Source organism: Neocloeon triangulifer, unplaced genomic scaffold, assembly GCF_031216515.1.
Source record: "Neocloeon triangulifer isolate White Clay Creek 2 clone unplaced genomic scaffold, ASM3121651v1 ptg000017l, whole genome shotgun sequence".
NCBI classification, from domain to species: Eukaryota; Metazoa; Arthropoda; class Insecta; order Ephemeroptera; family Baetidae; genus Neocloeon; species Neocloeon triangulifer.
In genome coordinates, this window is record NW_026775559.1 from 5,186,919 (window position 1) to 5,206,088 (window position 19,170).

General features: G+C 38.8%; 5 protein-coding genes across 6 annotated transcripts; 1 reads left to right on the forward strand and 4 right to left on the reverse strand.

Annotated features, from left to right (window-relative positions):
* Positions 1–274: 274 nt before the first annotated feature.
* On the reverse strand, positions 275–7,969 carry LOC132203330 (serine/threonine-protein phosphatase 6 regulatory ankyrin repeat subunit A-like). The gene is made up of 7 exons (XM_059631025.1): positions 7,831–7,969; positions 4,878–7,434; positions 4,497–4,509; positions 3,117–3,933; positions 2,347–2,955; positions 1,999–2,125; positions 275–1,541 (listed from the first exon to the last, which is right to left on the reverse strand). Exons 2-7 carry the CDS (start codon positions 7,427–7,429, stop codon positions 560–562), a joined length of 5,100 nt encoding a protein of 1,699 aa, XP_059487008.1. The 5' UTR covers positions 7,430–7,434; positions 7,831–7,969; the 3' UTR covers positions 275–559.
* A 166-nt stretch (positions 7,970–8,135) lies between these two features.
* On the reverse strand, positions 8,136–10,223 carry LOC132203689 (origin recognition complex subunit 5). Its single transcript, XM_059631631.1, has 9 exons — positions 10,028–10,223; positions 9,793–9,961; positions 9,639–9,733; positions 9,392–9,584; positions 9,205–9,335; positions 8,911–9,029; positions 8,553–8,856; positions 8,334–8,443; positions 8,136–8,274 (listed from the first exon to the last, which is right to left on the reverse strand). The coding sequence occupies exons 1-9, from the start codon at positions 10,121–10,123 to the stop codon at positions 8,229–8,231; spliced, it is 1,263 nt and encodes a 420-aa protein (XP_059487614.1). The 5' UTR covers positions 10,124–10,223; the 3' UTR covers positions 8,136–8,228.
* LOC132203688 (calponin homology domain-containing protein DDB_G0272472-like) lies at positions 10,178–13,612 on the reverse strand. 2 transcript variants are annotated; one of them, XM_059631628.1, is made up of 6 exons: positions 13,421–13,612; positions 12,834–12,907; positions 12,017–12,773; positions 11,200–11,466; positions 10,399–10,686; positions 10,178–10,345 (listed from the first exon to the last, which is right to left on the reverse strand). In XM_059631628.1, the coding sequence occupies exons 1-6, from the start codon at positions 13,604–13,606 to the stop codon at positions 10,178–10,180; spliced, it is 1,740 nt and encodes a 579-aa protein (XP_059487611.1). In that variant the 5' UTR covers positions 13,607–13,612. The 2 variants fall into 2 exon arrangements, with proteins under 2 accessions (XP_059487611.1, XP_059487613.1); XM_059631630.1 differs by lacking the exon at positions 12,834–12,907.
* A 587-nt stretch (positions 13,613–14,199) lies between these two features.
* LOC132203331 (uncharacterized) lies at positions 14,200–16,666 on the reverse strand. The gene is made up of 9 exons (XM_059631027.1): positions 16,532–16,666; positions 15,516–15,623; positions 15,349–15,469; positions 15,187–15,305; positions 15,036–15,131; positions 14,948–14,981; positions 14,815–14,882; positions 14,639–14,753; positions 14,200–14,520 (listed from the first exon to the last, which is right to left on the reverse strand). The coding sequence occupies exons 1-9, from the start codon at positions 16,664–16,666 to the stop codon at positions 14,297–14,299; spliced, it is 1,020 nt and encodes a 339-aa protein (XP_059487010.1). The 3' UTR covers positions 14,200–14,296.
* Positions 16,667–17,384: 718 nt separating this feature from the next.
* LOC132203425 (lectin subunit alpha-like) lies at positions 17,385–18,744 on the forward strand. Its single transcript, XM_059631208.1, has 5 exons — positions 17,385–17,524; positions 17,590–17,620; positions 17,677–17,741; positions 17,894–17,993; positions 18,365–18,744. Exons 1-5 carry the CDS (start codon positions 17,447–17,449, stop codon positions 18,586–18,588), a joined length of 498 nt encoding a protein of 165 aa, XP_059487191.1. The 5' UTR covers positions 17,385–17,446; the 3' UTR covers positions 18,589–18,744.
* Positions 18,745–19,170: the final 426 nt, after the last annotated feature.

Here is a 19,170-nt window from a genome sequence, read left to right on the forward strand (position 1 = left end):
TTTAACCTGTGACAAGAAAAAAAATTAAATTACAAGATTTGAATAGCCAATTTTTTTTTACTCAAATCTGTATGCATTAATCCTATTTGGAAACGATGCATTTTAATTTTCATCAATACAAGAAATGCAGACATTTGCAAGCAAATTCTTTTAATCAGTGAAGATTGTATCAAATTATTAGTATGGACTTAAATGAATTATGGGAGTTGGTAACCATGCACGTTGATATGCATGTCACTCGCAATAGTCGCAATCAAATTTGTACACTTTGATATTCACAGCAGCTTCCTTTTATTAAAACCAGATTTTACACTCTTTCTTACTCTAAAATGTAAAAATATTATGTAACTGGCTGTTGAAGCTACAGCCAAAAGTTAAGCATATTTACTGCAGCCCGTACTTGACAACTTGGCACTCGGCAGGCAAAACTGATTTTCCCATTTTTTTTAAAGGTTAAATTTTAAAATTATTCAATCATTTCAAAAGCAGTAATTTTCTTTTGTTGAAAATAAGTAGAAGATAAAATTTAATTAACACTAACGTAGAAACGGAAATTGAATTAAGACCTCCAGTTAGAATCGAAAATTTGATGGCCATAAGCTGATCGGCCCCTTTTTGACGTAGATTGACTGTGATCGTTTCTACTCTGCCCTAGGTCTTTACTGTAAATCTTAGTTTTGCTTTCATAAAATGCAAGCACGGATTTGTCTTGGTTTTGCTTGGCCACGTCCAGAGGTAGGGCGCCATTAGCAGTCTTCTGGTACAGCAGCGAATCTTCCTTTGAAATAAGGAACTCGTTCACCTTGACGTCTGCAAACTTAGCGGCTACATGCGCGGGCGTCCATCCATGTTGGTCTTGCACGGCCACTTGGGCGCCGGCGCTTTCCACCAAAAATTTGACCAGCCATATGAAGTCTATTTTAGCTGCCAAGTGCAAACCCGTACGTCCACTTTGGTTCTTCTTGTCAACGAAGAATTTGCCACTGTCCATAATTACTTTGACATTTTCTAGCTTACCCCCAGAGCAAGCACGTAGCAGGGCGTCGTCCCCATGCACATTTTCCTCCGTCGCCTGCACGTCTGGGTGCTCTAAGAGCCACCGGCAATTGACGGCGCTTCCAAACTCTGCTGCTAGATGCAAAGGTGTAGCTCCGTTAATCGAACGGAGGTTTACGTCCAGCTTCAGTTCTTCCACCAGGTACCCTAATAGACTGCTGCAGTCAAAGAGACTTCGGGCAGCAAGGTGGAGTGCGCCTTGATCATTCTTATTCAAAACGAAGGGGTCAGCATTGTGAAGCTCTGCTAAATAGCGGACCGATTGCACATTTCCAGCGCAACAGGCGCTTAGGTACACATTCTTCCAATTGGAGCCGACAATGCTAGGGCTGGCGCCTCTTTCGATCAGATACTGCAAAACATTAGCGTTTCTGTTCTGGCTTGCCAGAAATAAGGCGGTCTCATCTTGATGTGTCTCCCCGTCCAGAAATCCGCAATCCTCACAATCCTCAACAAAAAATTGTACACATGCTATGTCACCCGACCTGTGAAATTTAATGAATAAACAATTTGCAAATACTCTTATCTAGAGTTAAAAAAAATGAATAATTTAAATTTATTTTTACAGAAAAAGTTAGAGAAGTTGATTGATTTTTTAAGCGAAATTGATGAAAAAAAATTTATTTTGACGCATGATGATGTTCTATTGTAGTTTTAGCGGAGAAAATAGTAGGACTTGATAAATAAAGGACAGTAAGATATTTGGAACTAAGTTTGAAGCGAAATTTCAAAATGTTGTTAACAATTGTCATTTCTTAATTTTAAGCAGAATAAAATAATTTTAAATAATATATGTGCAAGGTTTGTAATTTCTTCAAAAAAAAAAAAATAAAATAAAAAAATAAAAAAAAAATGGCCAAAAAATAATTATTATCAACACACGTAAGTGGAAAAACTGAAACTACGTTAGTGCATGATATTTTGAGGTAAAGGTTTCCAAACCTGGCAGCACTGTGGAAGGCCAGCAGACCCTTGTTGCTCCGTTTCCCAAGCTTTGCGCCGCTTTGCACAAGCAATTTTACCATATCAAGGTGGCCTCTGCCTGCTGCCATATGTAGAGGAGTCAAACCTGAAGACAGAAAGTATATCAGCTCTCAGAACTTATTCCTAATTGTTTTATTCTCTAGCTTCAGTGTAGGAACAAAGAAATAAAGGACTCGAGCAGAACTGAAGATTTAAAAAAAAATGTGTTATGCTGATCTAAGCAATACTTCTGCATGTGAAATTTTGTGCAAATAATAGTTAAAATTTAACTAAAAATCAGTTTTATAAATAATCGATTTAAAAAACCTTTTTCTTGTGTGGCATTAATGTCCAGGCGTCCCAATTCCAGAATGAACTTAGCCGTGGCGACGTTGCCAGAGATGCATGCTTGGTGCAAGGCAGTTCCGCCGTCCCTGGTCAGCACGTCAAAGTCCATACCGAGGGACATCAAGTACTTGCAGTTCTCCACGCTGCTGTATTGCGCCGCCATGGTCAGGGCGGTCATGTTGAAATTGTCCGTGGCGTGGACATCGGCGCCTAAGTCAACAAGAAACTGTTTGAATTCGATGCTGCTGCTGTGGCCTAGCCTGATCCATGGCGTCTTTCCAGTTACGTTCCTCTTCTCCAAGTCATACTTGCCAATCTCCACCAAGAAACGCGCTACATCCAAGTTGTTTTCGCTGTAGCAGCTCCGGAGGAACAAATCGTTGGACATAGTGTCCTCCAAGTCTAGGTCGGCGCCCCTCTCGACTAGGAACTTGAAAGTGTCCAGCTGACAGCACTCCGCCGCCAGCAGCAAAGGAGTCATTTGCAGACTGGAGTCGGTACAAGCGTTGACGTCTCCGCCGTTCTCTAAAAGAAGGTCGAGGATGTTGCAGTGTTCTTCAATTGTGGCAATATGGATTGCTTCGTAACCTAAATTGATTTTCCATAGTGAAACATGCAAGAATAATTTCATTATTTTATTGGCGCATCATGGATTAAAGTCTTTAAATTTACAAGAAATTAAATGCGGCCATTGATAATTTTTTCATATTTTTTTTGTCATTTTTGTGAAAAAGAAAAGGATAACGCACCTTGGAGATCTTTTTGAGCCAGGTCGAATCTGCCGGTGCTCAGCAAATAGCGCGCGTTCTCCAGCTTTCCCTCTTGACACGACAAGTGCAAAGCGTTCCGGCCAGTCTTGTTTGCCGAAGACAAATTGGCTCCTTTCTCGACGAAGAAGCAGACGACGTTGACGTCTGCAGCACCGGCGGACAGGAGAAATGGAGTATAGCCCTCCGAGTCAGGCTCGTTGCAGTCAAGACCGTTGTTCATTAGGAATTCTACCAATGCCAAGTTACCAGACATGGTTGCAAAGTGCAGAGCAGTTTCATTCTTGGGCGATTTTTGGCCGATCGGAAAAAATTGCTCTAGACCAATCAGGTATTTGAGGCTTTCCAGGTTACCCTTTCGACAAGCCACATGCAAGGCGTTCAAGCCAGAGCTGTCAAGGGCAGCGCAGTCAACACCATTGATGATGAGCAGGTTGCAGACACTGTCCCTAGCAAAAGCAGCTGCCAGGTGGAGTGCAGTGGCGCAGCTATTGGTTTTCTCGAAGATGAGACATTTTCCCTTCAGAGCCGACCTGACCGTTTTAAGGTCCCCGCTCTTGACAGCGAAGTGCAGAAGCGTCCAGCCCATACTTGACTTTTCTGTAGGATTTGCGCCGCCATCCAACAGAGACTCGACCAGCTGCCAATTTCCTTTTTCAGCTGCTACATATAGTTCCGAATTTCCTCCACCTGCGTTAGGGTTTTGTAGGAAATAGTCAGCCTGTAGTTTATCTCCATTGCACCGGAGTACTTTCAATTGACGGCGCTTCATTGCACCTGACAAATTAATGTTTAGATACTTTTAGTATGAGAATAAATCACATTAAAAGTTAGGCCGTCATTTTAACTATAACGCGTTTTAAAAATACTATATCCACTAACTTTCCAATAATTGGGGATTTCACAAACTATAAGCAGGTAATCTTTTATCTCACGCACATATTAGCGCATATTAGTCATACTATATTACATTACACAATGGCATGACACACTGTTAGTCAATCAGTTGATGTTGTCGTGTCATTAACTTTGAAAGGGTCATACATACACATGTTGCTGACCAAAGTAAACGTGCTTATGACGAATCCTGATTTTCCAGTGCCTTCGTGAGTTTTCCTATTTTGGTTTATTCTTCACTGAGCGCGCCTGTCTTGCGTTGGCCGGCTCGGCTGACTATTTTCTGAGTATTTTACTTGTTTGTGGGGATGCGTCACGTGATCGATTATCAAAAAAAGAACGTTGTTATCAGACGAGAAGAAGAGAAAGTATGAAGTATGTACATTAAATTCATGTACAATATAGAGCAAAGGATAACCAATGCCATAGGCCCCAATAATGAGTTCACATTAATTTAATTAATACATGAATTGGCAGGCTTAAAATTATTTAACCTCTCCAGTCTCAGCTTTTTAGTAAATGCCTAGGCTTCCAATTTTAATTTATAAAACATTATTATTAAAACTAAAGCTTGAAGTTTTTAAAGTAGAAATTATAAATTTTTATTTATCCATTACTTCCAAGTGAGATTTTCAAATATTCTAACTAAAAGAAGAACTATTAAATTTTAAAAATTTGCAAAGATATTCAAAACACAAGTTATCTAAATTTTTTTTTGCTCCAATCTGTTTTTAAAGAAAAAAAATAGCCCTGATGTCCCCCACCTATTTTCCTCCCATTTAATAAAAAGGATTTTTCCATTTTTGAGATAGCAGGCCGTAAAAGAAGTAGAAAATAAATCATGACCTCCAGTTGGAATTAAATAGTTGATGGCCATATGCTGGATTTCTTGGATTTTGCTTTGGTGTTTGATTGCCATTTGCGTTTCTCCAGCTTCCTCCCTGCTGATTGCGCGGCCCTTGGTCTTGAATTATGATCTTGGTTCTGCTTTCATAAAATGCAAGAACGGATCTGTCTTGGTTTTGCTTGGCTAAGTCCAAAGGTATTGCGCCGTCGGCTGTCTTACGGTACACCAGCGAGTCCTCCTTTGAAACTAGGTACTCATTCACCAAAAGGTCTGCAAGCTTGGCGGCTACGTGCAAGGGCGTCCACCCATATTTGTTTGCCGCAGTCACTTCAGCGCCGGCAGTCTCCACCAAAAATTTGATCAGCTCCAACGAGTTAGACCAGCCGTTTCCAGCTGCCAGGTGAAGCGCCGTTTGGCCGTCTTTGTTCTCAGTGTTGATGCAGAACTTGCCACTGTCCCAAAGAACCTCCACGTTCTCCAGCTTACCCCCATTGCACGCGCATAGCAGGGCGTCGTTCCCGTAACGATTTTCTGCCCTGAGATTCACGTCAGGGTGCTCCAAGAGCCAGCGACAAGTGGCGTCGCTTCCAAACTCTGCTGCTAGAAGTAAAGGCGTAGCTCCATTTTTCGAACAGAGATTGACATCCAACTTCAGTTCTTCCACCAGGTACTTCATCAGTAAGCTACTGTCATGGTAGCATCTTGCAGTTTGGTGGAGCGCGCCTTCGCCGTAATTGTTCAGAACCAGTGGGTCCAAATCGTTGTCAATTAAGTAGCGGACAGATTCTATGTTTCCGCCAAAACAAGCATTTAGAAACAAACCCGAGCCTTTTGAATCAACTATGTCAGTTTCCAAGCCCAGATCTTCGACTAGATATTGCATCACGTCCACTTTTTTATTCTTGCTAGACAAAAGGAGTGCGTTATCACCTCGACCCGTCTTCTCAAGCAGAAACCCACATTCCTCAATGAAAAAGCGCAGAGTGGCGACGTTTCCTGACCTGGCGGCGCAGTGAAAGGGCAGCAAGCCATGATCATTTAAACTTTGGAGTTCTGCGCCATTTTCTAAAAGCAGTTTAACCATGTCTAAGTGGCCTCTGCCCGCTGCCACATGCAAAGGAGTCGAGCCATCCCTTTGCTTGTCGGTAACATCCAGGCGTCCCAATTCCAGAATAAATTTGGCCGTGGCAAGGTTGCCAGACACGCACGCTTGGTGCAAGGCGGTTCCGCCGTCCTTGGTCAGTACGTCAAAGTCTAAACCAAGGGACATCAGGTACTTGCATTTCTCCACGCTGCTGAACTGCGCGGCAATGGTCAGGGCGCTCAGGTTGAAGTTGTCCGTGGCGTGGATATCGGCGCCCAACTCCACCAAAAGGCGCTTAAATTCAATGCAGCTATCATGTGCCAATTTGATCCACGGCGTCTTTCCATTGACATTCCTCTTCTCTAAGTCATATTTTCCAATCTCCACCAGGTAACGGGCTACACTCAAATTATCGCCATAGCAGGTCAAGTGGAAAGCGTCATGGTACATGGTGTCTTCGTAGTCCAGGTCAGCGCCCCTCTCGAGCAAAAACTTAAATGTGTCCAGTTGGCAGCACTCGGCAGCCAAAAGCAAAGGTGTCAGTTCTTGATGGCAGCCAGTTCGAGCCTCAAGGTCGGCGCCCTTTTCCAAAAGCAAGTCGATGACGTTGCAATGCTCTTCGATCGTGGCAATGTGGATGGCCTGGTAACCTTCAAGGTCTTTTTTGGCCAAGTCAAACTGACCGGTGCTCAACAAAAAATCAACGTTTTCCACCTTTCCTTCTTGGCACGCCAAATGCAAGGCGTTCCGACCTTCTGAAGTTGTCGACGCCAAGTCAGCTCCATGCTCGATGAAGAATCGGATAACTTCGACGTCTGCAGAACTAGCAGCAAGGAGAAAAGGAGTGCAGCCCTTCAAATCAGGTGCATTACAGCTGACACCAGAGAAGCTCATTAGGAACTTTATTACACTCAAGTTACCAGATTTAGTTGCTAAGTGCAGAGCAGTTTCTTTTTGTGGCGTTTTTTTGTTCAAATTAAACAACTTGGCTTGGCCGAGCAGATATTTTAAGCATTCCAGGTTGCCCTTCCGACATGCCACATGCATGGCATTCATGCCATTTCTGTTGACTGCTTTGTGGTCAATGCCATTCTTGATTAGAAATTCACAGATGTCCTCCCCAGCAAAGGCGGCTGCCAGGTGAAGGGCGGTCGAACCAGCAAGGGTTTGTTCCGAGATGAGACATTTTAGCTTCAGGGCCAACCTGATCGTTTCAAGGTTGCCACTCTTAACAGCGTAGTGCAGAAGTGTCCAGCCGTTGATGAACTTTCCTGTGGGTTTTGCGCCTCCCTCCAACAACGACTCAACCACCTTCCAATTTCCTTCCTCGGCTGCTTCTTGAAGTTTGCTGTTCTGACCTTCTCCATTTAGATTAAGATCTTGTAGGACATCAAGTGGATTGTTGATTGTTGTGCTCTCCTCTGGAACTGCCTCGACGCGGCATACTTTTCGAGATTTGTAAGGCATTGAACCTGGAAATTAAATGTTAATTGAAATAAATTGCTTAAATAATATATAATTTGTACTTTTTCATCTCAAATAGATGCTTTTTTGTAAAAGACGCGCAAAACAATTCCATTCAATAATTAAACCCCAATAAAAATATCATCATATCGCATCATATCTTTATAATTAATTTGAATGACTGTTTTCTCACACCAAAAATACAATAAAACCTTTTGGGGGTTCCCCTAACTATAAGTAAAAGGAGGAAAAGTAATTTTCATTTCTTTATCGATATTAGATGCTGACACTTGCAGGGTTTGTAATTAGAGAACTGAGCTACTGGATAATCCTGTTTTTCCAGTGTGTCTATTAACTTTCCAGTTCAATTTAATAATTATAAGTCAGAAGTCTCCAAAACTTACCGTCTCGACAATTCGCCTGCAGTTCTTTCTTCTGTTGATCGTTTCTAGATATGACTCATGTACCACGTGACCGTAAGATCAGGAGCGTTGCTTGTTGCTATTGGCCAAGCCGATATAAAGAAATACTATTTGCTAATTGGCGAGCACTGCATGTGCAAAATGCGCAAATTGTTTTGAAAGTTAATAAGCCAGTCAGCTACAAGAAAAATAAAAATTGTATGTTCTTAAGATAAGTAACAATAATAGTTGAAAGTATGGAAGGACAATTTTGAACTTGCAACACTTTCTTTGAACGTTGAGTGGTTTAATTAATATCTCACGAGATCTTGGATTTTTAAATAAAATAGTAATAAGCGTAGCAATTAATAAATACTTGAAAATTTTGAGTCCTTTAAACTTTAGTATTCCTCCATGATGTAGCTCTGCACGTTGAAGTCCACAGTCCTAAATATGTTAAATTTAAGAAATAATCATTAAACTTTAAATTCAGTTTGAATTCACACCTTCCAACAGCTTTGATAAATTCAAATCCAACAGCGCACTTGTACTTGGGGTCGTTGAGCCCCGAGAAGCCAACTTTGGTGATGAGTTGCAAATTGACCAAAGTAGCCAACTGCAATTTAAAAAGAGCCAAATTCAAGAGACGGACATGATTTTCAAAATAGTGGTCAAATGCAATAACCAATCAATCAAATCTTAAATATTTGAATTTTTCTACAAACCTGAGCACAAAGGTTGGTTGTGATGAGGTAGGGGGTGTCTGCAATCGAATGGAAAATGGCGGTCAGTCTCTCGAAGTTAAAAGGTTTTGGTCCGACAATCAAACTGCTCCTCTTGACTGTCTTTTTCTGCACAACGGCCTTTTTCCTTTGCATGCCGTGGTGTTTGGCAAAGAGGCGCCGGTCGTGCTTGGGCGAGTTGAACGAGGCCAGGAAGGCGGCCATCAGCAGGAACTTGGCATAGTAAGGCAGCTCCATCGCCGTCACTGCTGAGATCAGTGCGTTTGAACTTTTCACATCAACAGGTCTGCAGAATATTTTAACTCAATTAAGGTGGAATTGAAAATTTTCAAGGGCTTACTGCAGACCCTGGCGCAGGTGGACCCTCTGGGTGGCCGCTTTCAGGTGCGGCTGCAGGGTGGTCCAGATTGTGCGCTGGTCGTTGTTTAGATCCTTCACCAGAACAAAGTGCTGGTCAGCCTGGATGTGCAGAACAAATGAAAATTTTTTAATTTTTTTTTTTTATGAACTTTGGGATGGTTACAAACAGTAATTCTATTATTTAAAAGGTCAAGTAATGAGGGTTTTAGAAGTGACCCTTTCTAAGAAGAAAAATATTTTTAATGAGAAATTCCGTGCATAAATAAGTACTTGCCATGTAGAGCAGTTCATTGAGGTCCCTGCAGAACCTGTAGAGAACCCTGAGCAGAATGGAGACGTAGGAGAAGTACAGGGCGTCGTCCACCTCCTCAGGCCTTTTTTCCCGAATAATCTCGATGCACTCACCTTTAATTCATTGAATCAAAATCAGATATTGTATTTTTGGGTTGAAATTGAGCTACTTTTAGAGTACTGAGGGAAGAAGAGGTCAAAAGCCGGTTTGCAGAAGCGCATTTTCCCATGGTAAAACCTTTCCCAGGGCAGATCACTGACAAGTACAACGCACACGTTCATCCCGCTCAACTCTTGCAGTTTCAGCAAAGCGGGAATCACAGTCGAAGGCATCTCCCTCAACCTCTCAGCTCGGTCCAGAACCTTCAAAATGGACATATCATTTAATAAAATTCAATTTTGACTTCAAACTTTTACAATTATGAAGGGATCTTTGAAGTCGGCCGTCTGCATCACTTCCACCAGGTCCATCAGATTAGAACAGTTTGATTGATTACTGCCTTCCACGTACTCTATTTAAAAGATTTGTTTAGAATATGATTGTAATTGTTTTTAAATTAACCAAATTAACCTCTAAATTTTGTCGCAACTTGGGATGAGAGGAGGGCAGGAGTGTCAAATTCAACGCAGCTCAACTGCACGTTTGAAATTCCTAAATGTTCCAAAAGCGATGCTACTGTAATTGTCTTTCCGGTGGCAGAGTTTCCGTGGATGTAAATGTTGGGAGGAAGGTAACCGTCCTTTGGATTTAACAACAAAAATAATTTATAAAACGAGAGAGCGAACCAAGTGTTGTTTTTACATACCGTGGTGAAGAAGTCAAGCAGGATGCGGCACTGTTTTCTTCTGCCAGGAAGTTTGGTGAAAACTTCCGAAAGGGCAGAACTCTCTTCCGAGGTCATCCTGTTAGAAATCAAAGCACAGTACCTAGATGCAAATTCAGATTATTCAGAAACTTAAAATCCACCAACTTGGAGATTCCCAGCTGACTTTTCGCGCCGAATTTGCTCCGCCCTCTTTTCGAGGAGGCAAGCATGGCTGCCGAATTTAAACAACTTTACCGCGAAAAGCAGGTCGCTGAAGTCTTCCGCCACCTGCCAGTCTCTCTTCCTCTCCATCACAGCCTTCACCAAATTTATTATTATTCTTTTCAATTTATAGAAAAAAATCCACAAACCTGCGTCCACTTGTCCCAGGCAAAGGTCATGACCTTGCGCCTGTGGTGCCTTTTAGCCTGGACCATCCGTTCCTGCGACTTTTCCCTGACGACCTGGCGCCACCTGCGGAAAGCCTCGCCCATCAGTCTGAGTCTCCTGCGTTCCTCCGCCTCCATGATGCGCCTCCGTCTTTGCAGCAGAATCGCCCTGAAGAGGCGGAAGGCCATGCGGAGACGCCGCAGTCTGCAAAAGGCCCTGGCCGCCTGTTCGTTCGCCCTCCGCTCCGCTTCCAGCCGCATTTTCTCCACCTGCAGCAAAATAAGCATTAATTTGTAACTACTATACTAGGTATAAAATTTTAAGATTAAATTTTTGAATAAAAGTATTTAACATTTGAAATAATTAAAACTTTTAATTCTCCCTTCCTAGCCTTTCATGGTGTTAGCTTTTTCATAATAATCCATTTTATATTCAACTATAAAAGATAAAAAATTAAATCATCAAACCTACCAAAAATTAACTTAATTAATACAAAATGTATTAATATGGCTAACTTTATAATATATTTTTAAATTAACAATTGACATAATATCATTTTTGATTTGTACAAAAAATTTTCCTGATTTTTATAAGTATTAAAAACGCGACTTTTAAAATAAAATGTTGTGCAAAAATCCAAGAGAGTGTTTTTAATAAATAGTGTCAACCTATTCATGAAATTTTTAATTGAATGTGGTAAAAATTTAAAATTAATTTTGAGCAGTAAAAATGAAAATTTGGAATGTAATAATATATATTTTTTTAATTCATATAATACAGACCCTGGCTTCCTGCTCAAGCCGCCGTTGTTCGGCCAGTTCGGCCCTGCGCGCCTCCTCCCTTTCCTTTTGTAGCCGCTTCTGCTGCTCGACCCTGAGCTGTGTCCTTTCGTGCAACTCCTTCTTGCGCCGCAGCCGCTCCGCCTGTCGCTGCTCCATCAGCACTAGGAAAGACGGTCGTGACTTGTTGTCCACCCGCCCTCCGTCTAGGATGTCCGGAAAGCTTGACCTCAGGTACTTCAGCTTACGCCTCACCGGCAACGACGAATCCTGAGTAATTTTTTTATATTGCTATTAAATAAAAAAACCAATGCCGAATCGTCAGGAAATATGACGAACTTTGAAAATCGTACGTACTAATTTTATTTAAAATTAATAGTTTTGGTGCAAGAATATTAATTTTCTAAAGGAAGGTAAAAACTTTGGCATCAAGTGCTTTTTCAGCTTTTCTATACTTCAAACCAATAAAATGAAGAAAAAAAAAAGAAAAAAATACTGTGCGGATTGCAAGGTTTAAATAAATTGTTTCCCCCTCAATTTTAACTTTCGTGTTCATCAAAATTTCAATCTTTCAGAATTTTTGGTTTTTCCCTCATTTGAAAGTTTTGAATGCATAAAACATGTAAAAAAATCATATGATTTTTATTTGAAAATTATTTTTTGCAAAATAATTTCTTAAATATCTGGAAGTAAAAAGAGAATGTCTAATTACTATTTAATTTATTTTAAAAATTTTCACATAATTTAATTTGAAAAAATTGCTTCAACTTAAAAAATAAATCGCCTTTTGAAAGTCCTCTTAAAATTAATGTTTATTTACCTGTAAACTGTGTGCCATCAAGGTCTGTGCGTTCTGCTGCGACTTCTCGGCCTCAAGACGCAGCTGCTCCAACTTAAGCCTGCTGATGAGTCGCTCCTGTTCGCGCAGTTTGGCTTTTTGATCGCGAATAATCTGCTCCAGGTTGGAACACGACTTGGTCTTTTTGCTCACGAAGGTCTGACGATTCACAAATTGCTCGATCTGACTCTGTTTCTCATCATCGTCCCTCTTCAACCTGCGCATATTTTTCTGCCTAAAGGTGACTGCCCTCCAAACCAACCAGCACCTCCGAAGGCTCTTTATTTCCAAATCGTCCTTTGCAGATTTACTGACGTTCATGAGAGGCGGAAGAGACAGTTTTTCCTCCTCCTCTTCTTCAACATGCTTATTTTCCAAAATAGTCGAAGCCGAGCTGGGTGAAGAGGCGTCGGAAGGTTCTTCATCCTCAGAGTGCCAGTCGCTGCTGTAGGTGCTGCTCTCATTTCTTTCACCTTCCAATTGAATCTGATCGTGAAAATCGAGACTCAGGGTGCTGAGCCGAGCTTCGATTTCGCTTGAACAACTCTTGGCGCGCTGCTTTTCGACCCTGACGTTTTCCACCTCAGGTAGTTTTTTGCACGCGCTTGAGGTGCGCCCTGGCCTTTTCATCGCCCTGCTCGACCTTTCCAAGTCTTCCTTTAACTGTCGTAACTCCCTGTTGAACGCTGCGTTTTGCTGCCTCGCCAGTTTCTCAACGACCTCCTCTTCAGACACGATTCTAAATTCAAATTAAGTTTTTGGTATTAAAATGTAAAAAGTTGGAAGTGGAAATTGATACCTTCTGGCTTCCTTCAGAAGTTCTTGTTTAGGAATTTTCATGCGTGCGAGATTAGCGGCATTTATTTCTTTGGCCTACAATACACATTAAATTTATTGTTTTATTCCTTTGTTAAAAGGAAGTTGCAAAATAATAATGATAACAAAATTAATTTTTATTTGTAAAATTCGATTTAAAGATTATTTAATATTTTTGTGTCAAAATCCCAGATTTAATTCGCACTACAAATCAATATCATATATGAGAAATCAAATAATTAAAAAATTACTAAAAAATTATAACGCAAAACAAATTAAGTTTTTCAAAAAAAAAACTTTTAAATTTGTATCATTTTTATTTCTTGCAACAAAAATTCCCATTAAACTTTAACTCATAAATTAACTAAAAATTTTATGGAATGTGAGCCGTAACTGTTATTCTTTAATATTAATGAAAAAAAATCATAATTTGCATTATAGCATAATTACAATCCTAAAACTACTTGTTATTACGTGTTATTAGTTTAGTTTTTTTTTTAACAAATTTTTATGTAATTTTGATCGTGCATTTTTTTAATTAAAAAAGACACGCCTTTTAAATTTTCTCACTTGGTTGTGTCTGAAATCCATTTCAAGGAGGGGGTCCGTCTGTGTCGCATTTTGGTCCTGCTGCGAGTAAATTCGGACCTTTTCGCGCTCGGATATGAGCTCGGTGTCGACGAGCTCCTTGATGAACTGCCGTAGACACTCGGGCGTCTCCAGCTGGATTAAGTCGCCGCCGCCGAACCACGACATTATTATTTCCCGACTTGTCTAATATTCCTCTTAAAAAAGTGCAGGTGTTAGTCACGACGAAGTGTATGGTGATCAAGCCTTGTGTTTGTATGAGGGTGTTGCTATGGTGACGCGCGCCGCGCCGCTGCACGAATATTGGAATATAAAGTGCAGAGACGATGTAGATGACCTTCTGATAATGAATGCGTTGTTCCATTATATTTTACCAAAAATCAAGTAAATTACTTCAAATTATATACGGAGCTATTTTAACCGCAACTGGAATTTTTTATTAGAGTTTTAGAGGAGATAAATGAAGGGATTTTTTAATCAATTTATTTTTAAATCATAAAATTAGAATTATCATTTTCATTTGTAATGATATTGAATTTGCAGGGATAAATGAAGACCACCTCCAAACTGATTTGATTAAATAAATTTGAAATTATAAATTATATTCAAAACTGATCAAAACATTTGACAATTGAAAAGACGGAAAAAACAAAAGTTTTATTTATCTCCAATTAATGATAAACATTATAATGTATATATAAATTATATTATTTCCATTCATACTTAAGGAATTTTTGTAATAAAAAAATAAAATTGTAGAATCTAGTTTTATATTTTGATTATTTAAAAAAATCGACTACACTCGATCAGCACTAGAGCACTATAATAATAATAATTAGGCGAAAAAGCATGCAGATTTCAGTAGCAGTGTGCGGGCAGTTCGCAGATGAAATGTTTGTTGTTGGTGCACGGTTCGCCATACAATTTCTCCGTCGTTGCAGAAACTGAGAAGCCGCAGTTGGCTTTGGAGGCACCAGGGTACCAAAAGGGACTTGTTACCTCCAATTTGGTGCCGTCGTGCCAGTGGATGTCCGGCTTCCCTGCGCTGCCCAAGTCCTTTGCTGACAACCACCAGTGCGCGCCTAAACAAATTATTTTTATTAAAAATAAAAACACAAAATTTTTAAATAGCCTAATTATTTAGGGAATTAATCTTTATTCAAATAAATATGTTTTTTTTTCTTTTGAAAAAGTACTCACTTCCCAAGACTTTTTTCGACTCGTCCCACAAGGCCCAGAGGTCGGCATTATTCCTGTGCGTGGCCAGGTGCAGACCTAACCTGGCGCACGTTTCATTCGCTACCGCCCAGATCGTCTAGTATAAAATATACAAATTGAGAACAAAACACAAATGATGAAGAATCGACTATACTCACAGGAGCAAATTTGGGGTGCGAGAAGTAGTATTTTTTGTCATTGCCCGCCCTTCTTAAGTACGCCTCGCCTGTGATTTAAATATTTTTCAAGAAAATAGAAATTAATTACAGACTTTTCTTCATTTCTACTTACACCCACAAGGGAAGTTTGTTTTGTCATTTTTGCCCTGAAAGAATTTTTTACAATTTTAAATATTATTTTATTTTAAAATTTTTAAAACCTTTTGGCGCAGCTCCTGCGTAATTCTAGCCAAACTGAGCGTGTTGTTTGTGTGGTTCTCATTTTCAAAAAGTCGCTCGACCAAATGCGTCGCGCCCTGTGTATTAATTTCAAAAATAAATGCTTGCCAAATAAATATAAAGAATTTAAACCTCCTGTTGCAGTGTTTCGATGATTTTTGTCTGCAATTTTTCCAATCTCACATTTGTCTGATTTATTTCCTGCCTCACTAAATTGAATTCAACCGAAAATTGTTCATCTTTTTTGAAAACTGAATTATTAAATTTTTTTTAAATGCTTCACAATAATAAAACAATTGGTAACCTCTACTAATTGTTTCTCAAGCTCCTCTTGTTTTTTTGAATATTTGCTGAGGGCCTCAAGAGATGCAGACGAGGTTTGCTGACTTTTGATTCCAGCCCTGCTTTCTCCTATCTAAAAACAAATTATTAAATTGTTCATTAGAAATCATTCCACCCACCAGTTTTTGCTCTTTGTTGCAGCGCAGGTTGTAGACGGTGGTGTGTAAATCCTTGATTTCATCAACAATCTGCTGTAGCATGGCGAGTTCGTTAGGGGTGTTAAACGCCTGCGTTCAAAAAACATTATGTAATATAAATGTTTATATAAATAGGCATTTAGGCTTTAAAAAATAGAGTCCAAGAGAAGGAAGTCTGATATGTGCAAATCTCTCATTGCGCGATAAGTTTAGTTTAATAGATATTGCCAACATGACTTAATTACTTGACTTTATTCTATGTGTGCCACTTGAAATTCATACCTAATTTCCCCAATTTATAGCTGTTAAGATTTTTCTATTCAAATCCTGTAGTATTTATAACAAAATTAATATTTACTTATTCAACTTCTGCAATTGCTCCCAAAGATTTATTTTCAAAAAGTAAGGATCTTAAGAACTGCAAAAATAATTTACTTTTTCTTCCTCATTTTTTGTGTTATTTTATTGTTAACTTTGCGGCTATTAAGAAAACGAACTATGCGCAAATCTGAGCCAAAAGAAAAAAGATAATTTTTCACATCAATCCTTTCTTGATTTGTTTTATATGGTTTTATATTGCCATAATTTTGATTTAAAATTAAATCTTTAGAAGCACTTTGAATTTACCTTGAAATTGTATTTTAAATTTTCCAAAATATTTTGAATTATTTTCATCTGAAATACTTAAATAAATTTTTCTTCAAATGTCATCTTAAATTGAATTTGATAATTATTCAATTTATCAAAATTAATATCATTTCTCCTTTAAATGCCAACTTTCTCTTTATTTGAAAGTAATAATTATCCATTTTAAAATTAAACTATAAAATTATGCCAAAAATAAAATTTGTGATTATGTCACTCTTTTGATAAAAAACTATACTACCATGCACTATCATGTTCCTTCTTTCCTTTTTAAAACCCAAAATTATGAAGCGAAAAATATTTTTTATAATTAAAAAAAAATTGAAATTAGGTGAAAAAAGGATAATGCAGACCAGCTCGACAGTCTCAATCGTTTGCTCTGTTGGATGGAGTTTAACGCCGACAAAGAGCTGGTGGTTGAAGACGAGCAACCACGCCAACGACCAAGTGCGGCGGTGAATCTTCTTGCTTGGATAATAAGTTCCCATTGCGAGGATAACGAACAAACGTTTCTCTCGGGCTAGTGTCTCTCGAGCGAAGGTCGTCGCTCTCTTTAAATATACCGTCTCGTCTCAGTCGTCTCGACGTCTCGCCACGTTAACAACCCTCTTCCTGCCCCTTTTGGCCCCGATTCACAAAAAAAAACCCCCATAGAGTACAAGGGCAGACTTTGATTTCATTATTACCCAAACAGAGGCACGTATTGATCAATATTATCATATGTATGTATCATATAATATATGGCGGCGAAATCTGCATAGCAATTTTTTTTTTTTATTTAAAAAAAAGACATCCATCAATCGTGCGACCTTTGACTTGCAGGAAAATGCTTGATTTTTTAATATCAAAAAATAGGTAAAAAATGTTTCTCAGAAAACATAATCGTACTTAAGTAATTTAGGATGAGATTTTTTGCCACTCCTCATATGGAAATGATTTTTTTTTTCAAGATCTTCAGAACTGAGTAATTCATAAGGACAAAATCAATTTTGCGAACTTGACAAGATTGACCTAAAAAGCACGTCAACACACTCAATCACTTGGCAAAACCTTGATTGATAAAATTAAAAAGTGTGTCAACCACTTTATTTAAATTATTTGAAAAAAAACAGCATTTTTCAAAGAAGTGGAAGTGTTTGCAGAATATGGGCGCAGATAAGATTACTTGGAAGTTGGAAGGCTCTAATCAAGCATCTTTGGCAGTATAAATAATTCTAGCATGCGAGTACACTGCACAGTAGAAACATATTTCAAACAGTGTTTTAAGGATGTTCTCTTTTGGGCAAATCTTCCTTCTCTCCATCTTTCTGGTTCTTGCCCAGGGCCTGAGCCTGGGTGACCATCAGGTATCTTTAAAAATATATCAATTCTTGTTACAAAAATAAGTTACAAGCAAATTTTATATCTGCAGAATGGAGAAATCGTAATTGGAAAAGAACCTGGTATAACTAGTGATTTTTGTGTATCATTATAAATTTGCATTGAAAAAAATTCATAGGAAAACTGGAAAATTCAACAACATTTACCATTGAAGGCCGCAATTATTTCGTTTCAGGTCACAAGGTAAAATATTCTAATTTTTTAAATAATCTCCGGTCTCCCATGATTTTTATAAAATTGAATGATTTGATATTATTTACATTATTTAATTTGCTTGCTTCGCACGAGCTTCACAATTTCAATAATACATTTATATCTAAATTAAACATTTTAAGCTTAATTGGGATAAAGCAAAACGATCGTGCTGGAACATGGGCATGCAACTGGTAGCAATTGAGTCTTTGGAAGAAAATAATGCCATTCTTCGTGAAGTGAGTAAGTACTGTTTAAGTCCATTTTCCGGGTAACATAGGGAATTTTAAAATGGAAGAGAAATCCTAGGAGAAAATGCAACAAACATAGCAAACGCTTTTTAAAAATTTAACTTATTTTAAATAAGTGAATTTAATATTCAAACTTGAAAATCAAGCATGCCCACTTTTTAATTATTATTGTTTGCTTCTTCAAATTCATAATGTGAAGAAACGGCAACACCTAGCTCTGGCAAAAAAGTTGCTTAAACGCGGGGCCTAAAGAGAGGTCCGCGGCAAGATGGGCCGCAAGCTGTACAAAAAAAGTTATCTTATGCATGACTAAAATTTTAAATGGAGATCTCAATCATATCTTTTTTGCAATAACTTGTCAAGGTGGTGACAGATCTGCATTTTGGACTTCTGGAACCGATCAAGGACAGGAAGGCTACTTTGTGTGGGACACGACTGGACAATCAGTGGGCTTCTCATACTGGGCCCACGGCGAGCCTAATAACTTTTTCGGAAACGAGCATTGCATTAAGATGAAATCAAGTAGCCATCAGTGGAATGACAATGCATGCTGGGACTCAGAAAAATACATTTGTGAGCAGCTTTGATCTTTTTAGATATACAATTTTTTGAGTTAATTTATTATAACTTATTTAATTAATAATTACCAATAAATTCTAATAATACTATTCAAATATAAAATATAATGATAATTTGTTCATGTGTTATCGGCTATGTTAAACTCAACAATTAAACTATTTAATAAAGTTTATTTAATCTTAAGAAACAATGTATTTTATTATATTTCACACTCGCCACCCTTCTATGCGTGAATCCGCATTTTACCAGATTTGATGGCGGACATAAATTTATTCTGCGCCTTCGATTTTGATGTTTTACGCTCGGCGCATATTGTAATAATAATAATATGATAAAATTTGCGAAAATTTGCTTGTTCGGATGTGGAAAAGAAAAACGCTGATTTTAGAAGACATAATAAAATTTACTACGGCTGACTTTAGCAAAGAACAACCCTTCACTCACAGTCTCACAATCAGCACTCTCAGCATAAGAAATCACTTAGGTTCCCCCGAGAAAAATCCGTCTGGAGTGGGGATCGAACCCACATTCTCCGGGGCGATGAGGTCATCCAAGTTCCCGCTGAAAAGAGCAAACTGCGACGCCATCTG

Bases quoted from the DNA above. Each gene is read 5' to 3' on its own strand.
- LOC132203688 (XM_059631628.1), bottom strand. From the start codon at position 13,606: ATGTCGTGGTTCGGCGGCGGCGACTTAATCCAGCTGGAGACGCCCGAG. The intron at 11,467-12,016 runs GTAAATAAACAT...AAAATTACTCAG, and splicing joins TGATGGCACACAGTTTACAG to GATTCGTCGTTGCCGGTGAG. The intron at 10,687-11,199 runs GTCTGTATTATA...ATTTTGCTGCAG, and splicing joins GGCTTGAGCAGGAAGCCAGG to GTGGAGAAAATGCGGCTGGA.
- LOC132203689 (XM_059631631.1), bottom strand. From the start codon at position 10,123: ATGACCTCGGAAGAGAGTTCTGCCCTTTCGGAAGTTTTCACCAAACTT. The intron at 9,336-9,391 runs GTAGCTCAATTT...AATGAATTAAAG, and splicing joins CTTCCCTCAGTACTCTAAAA to GTGAGTGCATCGAGATTATT. The intron at 8,444-8,552 runs GTTTGTAGAAAA...TTTAAATTGCAG, and splicing joins CAACCAACCTTTGTGCTCAG to TTGGCTACTTTGGTCAATTT.
- LOC132203331 (XM_059631027.1), bottom strand. From the start codon at position 16,666: ATGGGAACTTATTATCCAAGCAAGAAGATTCACCGCCGCACTTGGTCG. The intron at 14,982-15,035 runs GTTTTAAAAATT...AAATTCTTTCAG, and splicing joins CGCAGGAGCTGCGCCAAAAG to GGCAAAAATGACAAAACAAA. The intron at 14,521-14,638 runs GTGAGTACTTTT...TAATTTGTTTAG, and splicing joins GTCGAAAAAAGTCTTGGGAA to GCGCGCACTGGTGGTTGTCA.
- LOC132203425 (XM_059631208.1), top strand. From the start codon at position 17,447: ATGTTCTCTTTTGGGCAAATCTTCCTTCTCTCCATCTTTCTGGTTCTT. The intron at 17,621-17,676 runs GTATAACTAGTG...AAAAATTCATAG, and splicing joins CGTAATTGGAAAAGAACCTG to GAAAACTGGAAAATTCAACA. The intron at 17,994-18,364 runs GTAAGTACTGTT...TAACTTGTCAAG, and splicing joins TGCCATTCTTCGTGAAGTGA to GTGGTGACAGATCTGCATTT.
- LOC132203330 (XM_059631025.1), bottom strand. From the start codon at position 7,429: ATGCCTTACAAATCTCGAAAAGTATGCCGCGTCGAGGCAGTTCCAGAG. The intron at 2,956-3,116 runs GTGCGTTATCCT...AAATCAATTTAG, and splicing joins GGCTCAAAAAGATCTCCAAG to GTTACGAAGCAATCCATATT. The intron at 1,542-1,998 runs GTTTGGAAACCT...TAAATTTCACAG, and splicing joins GCCTTCCACAGTGCTGCCAG to GTCGGGTGACATAGCATGTG.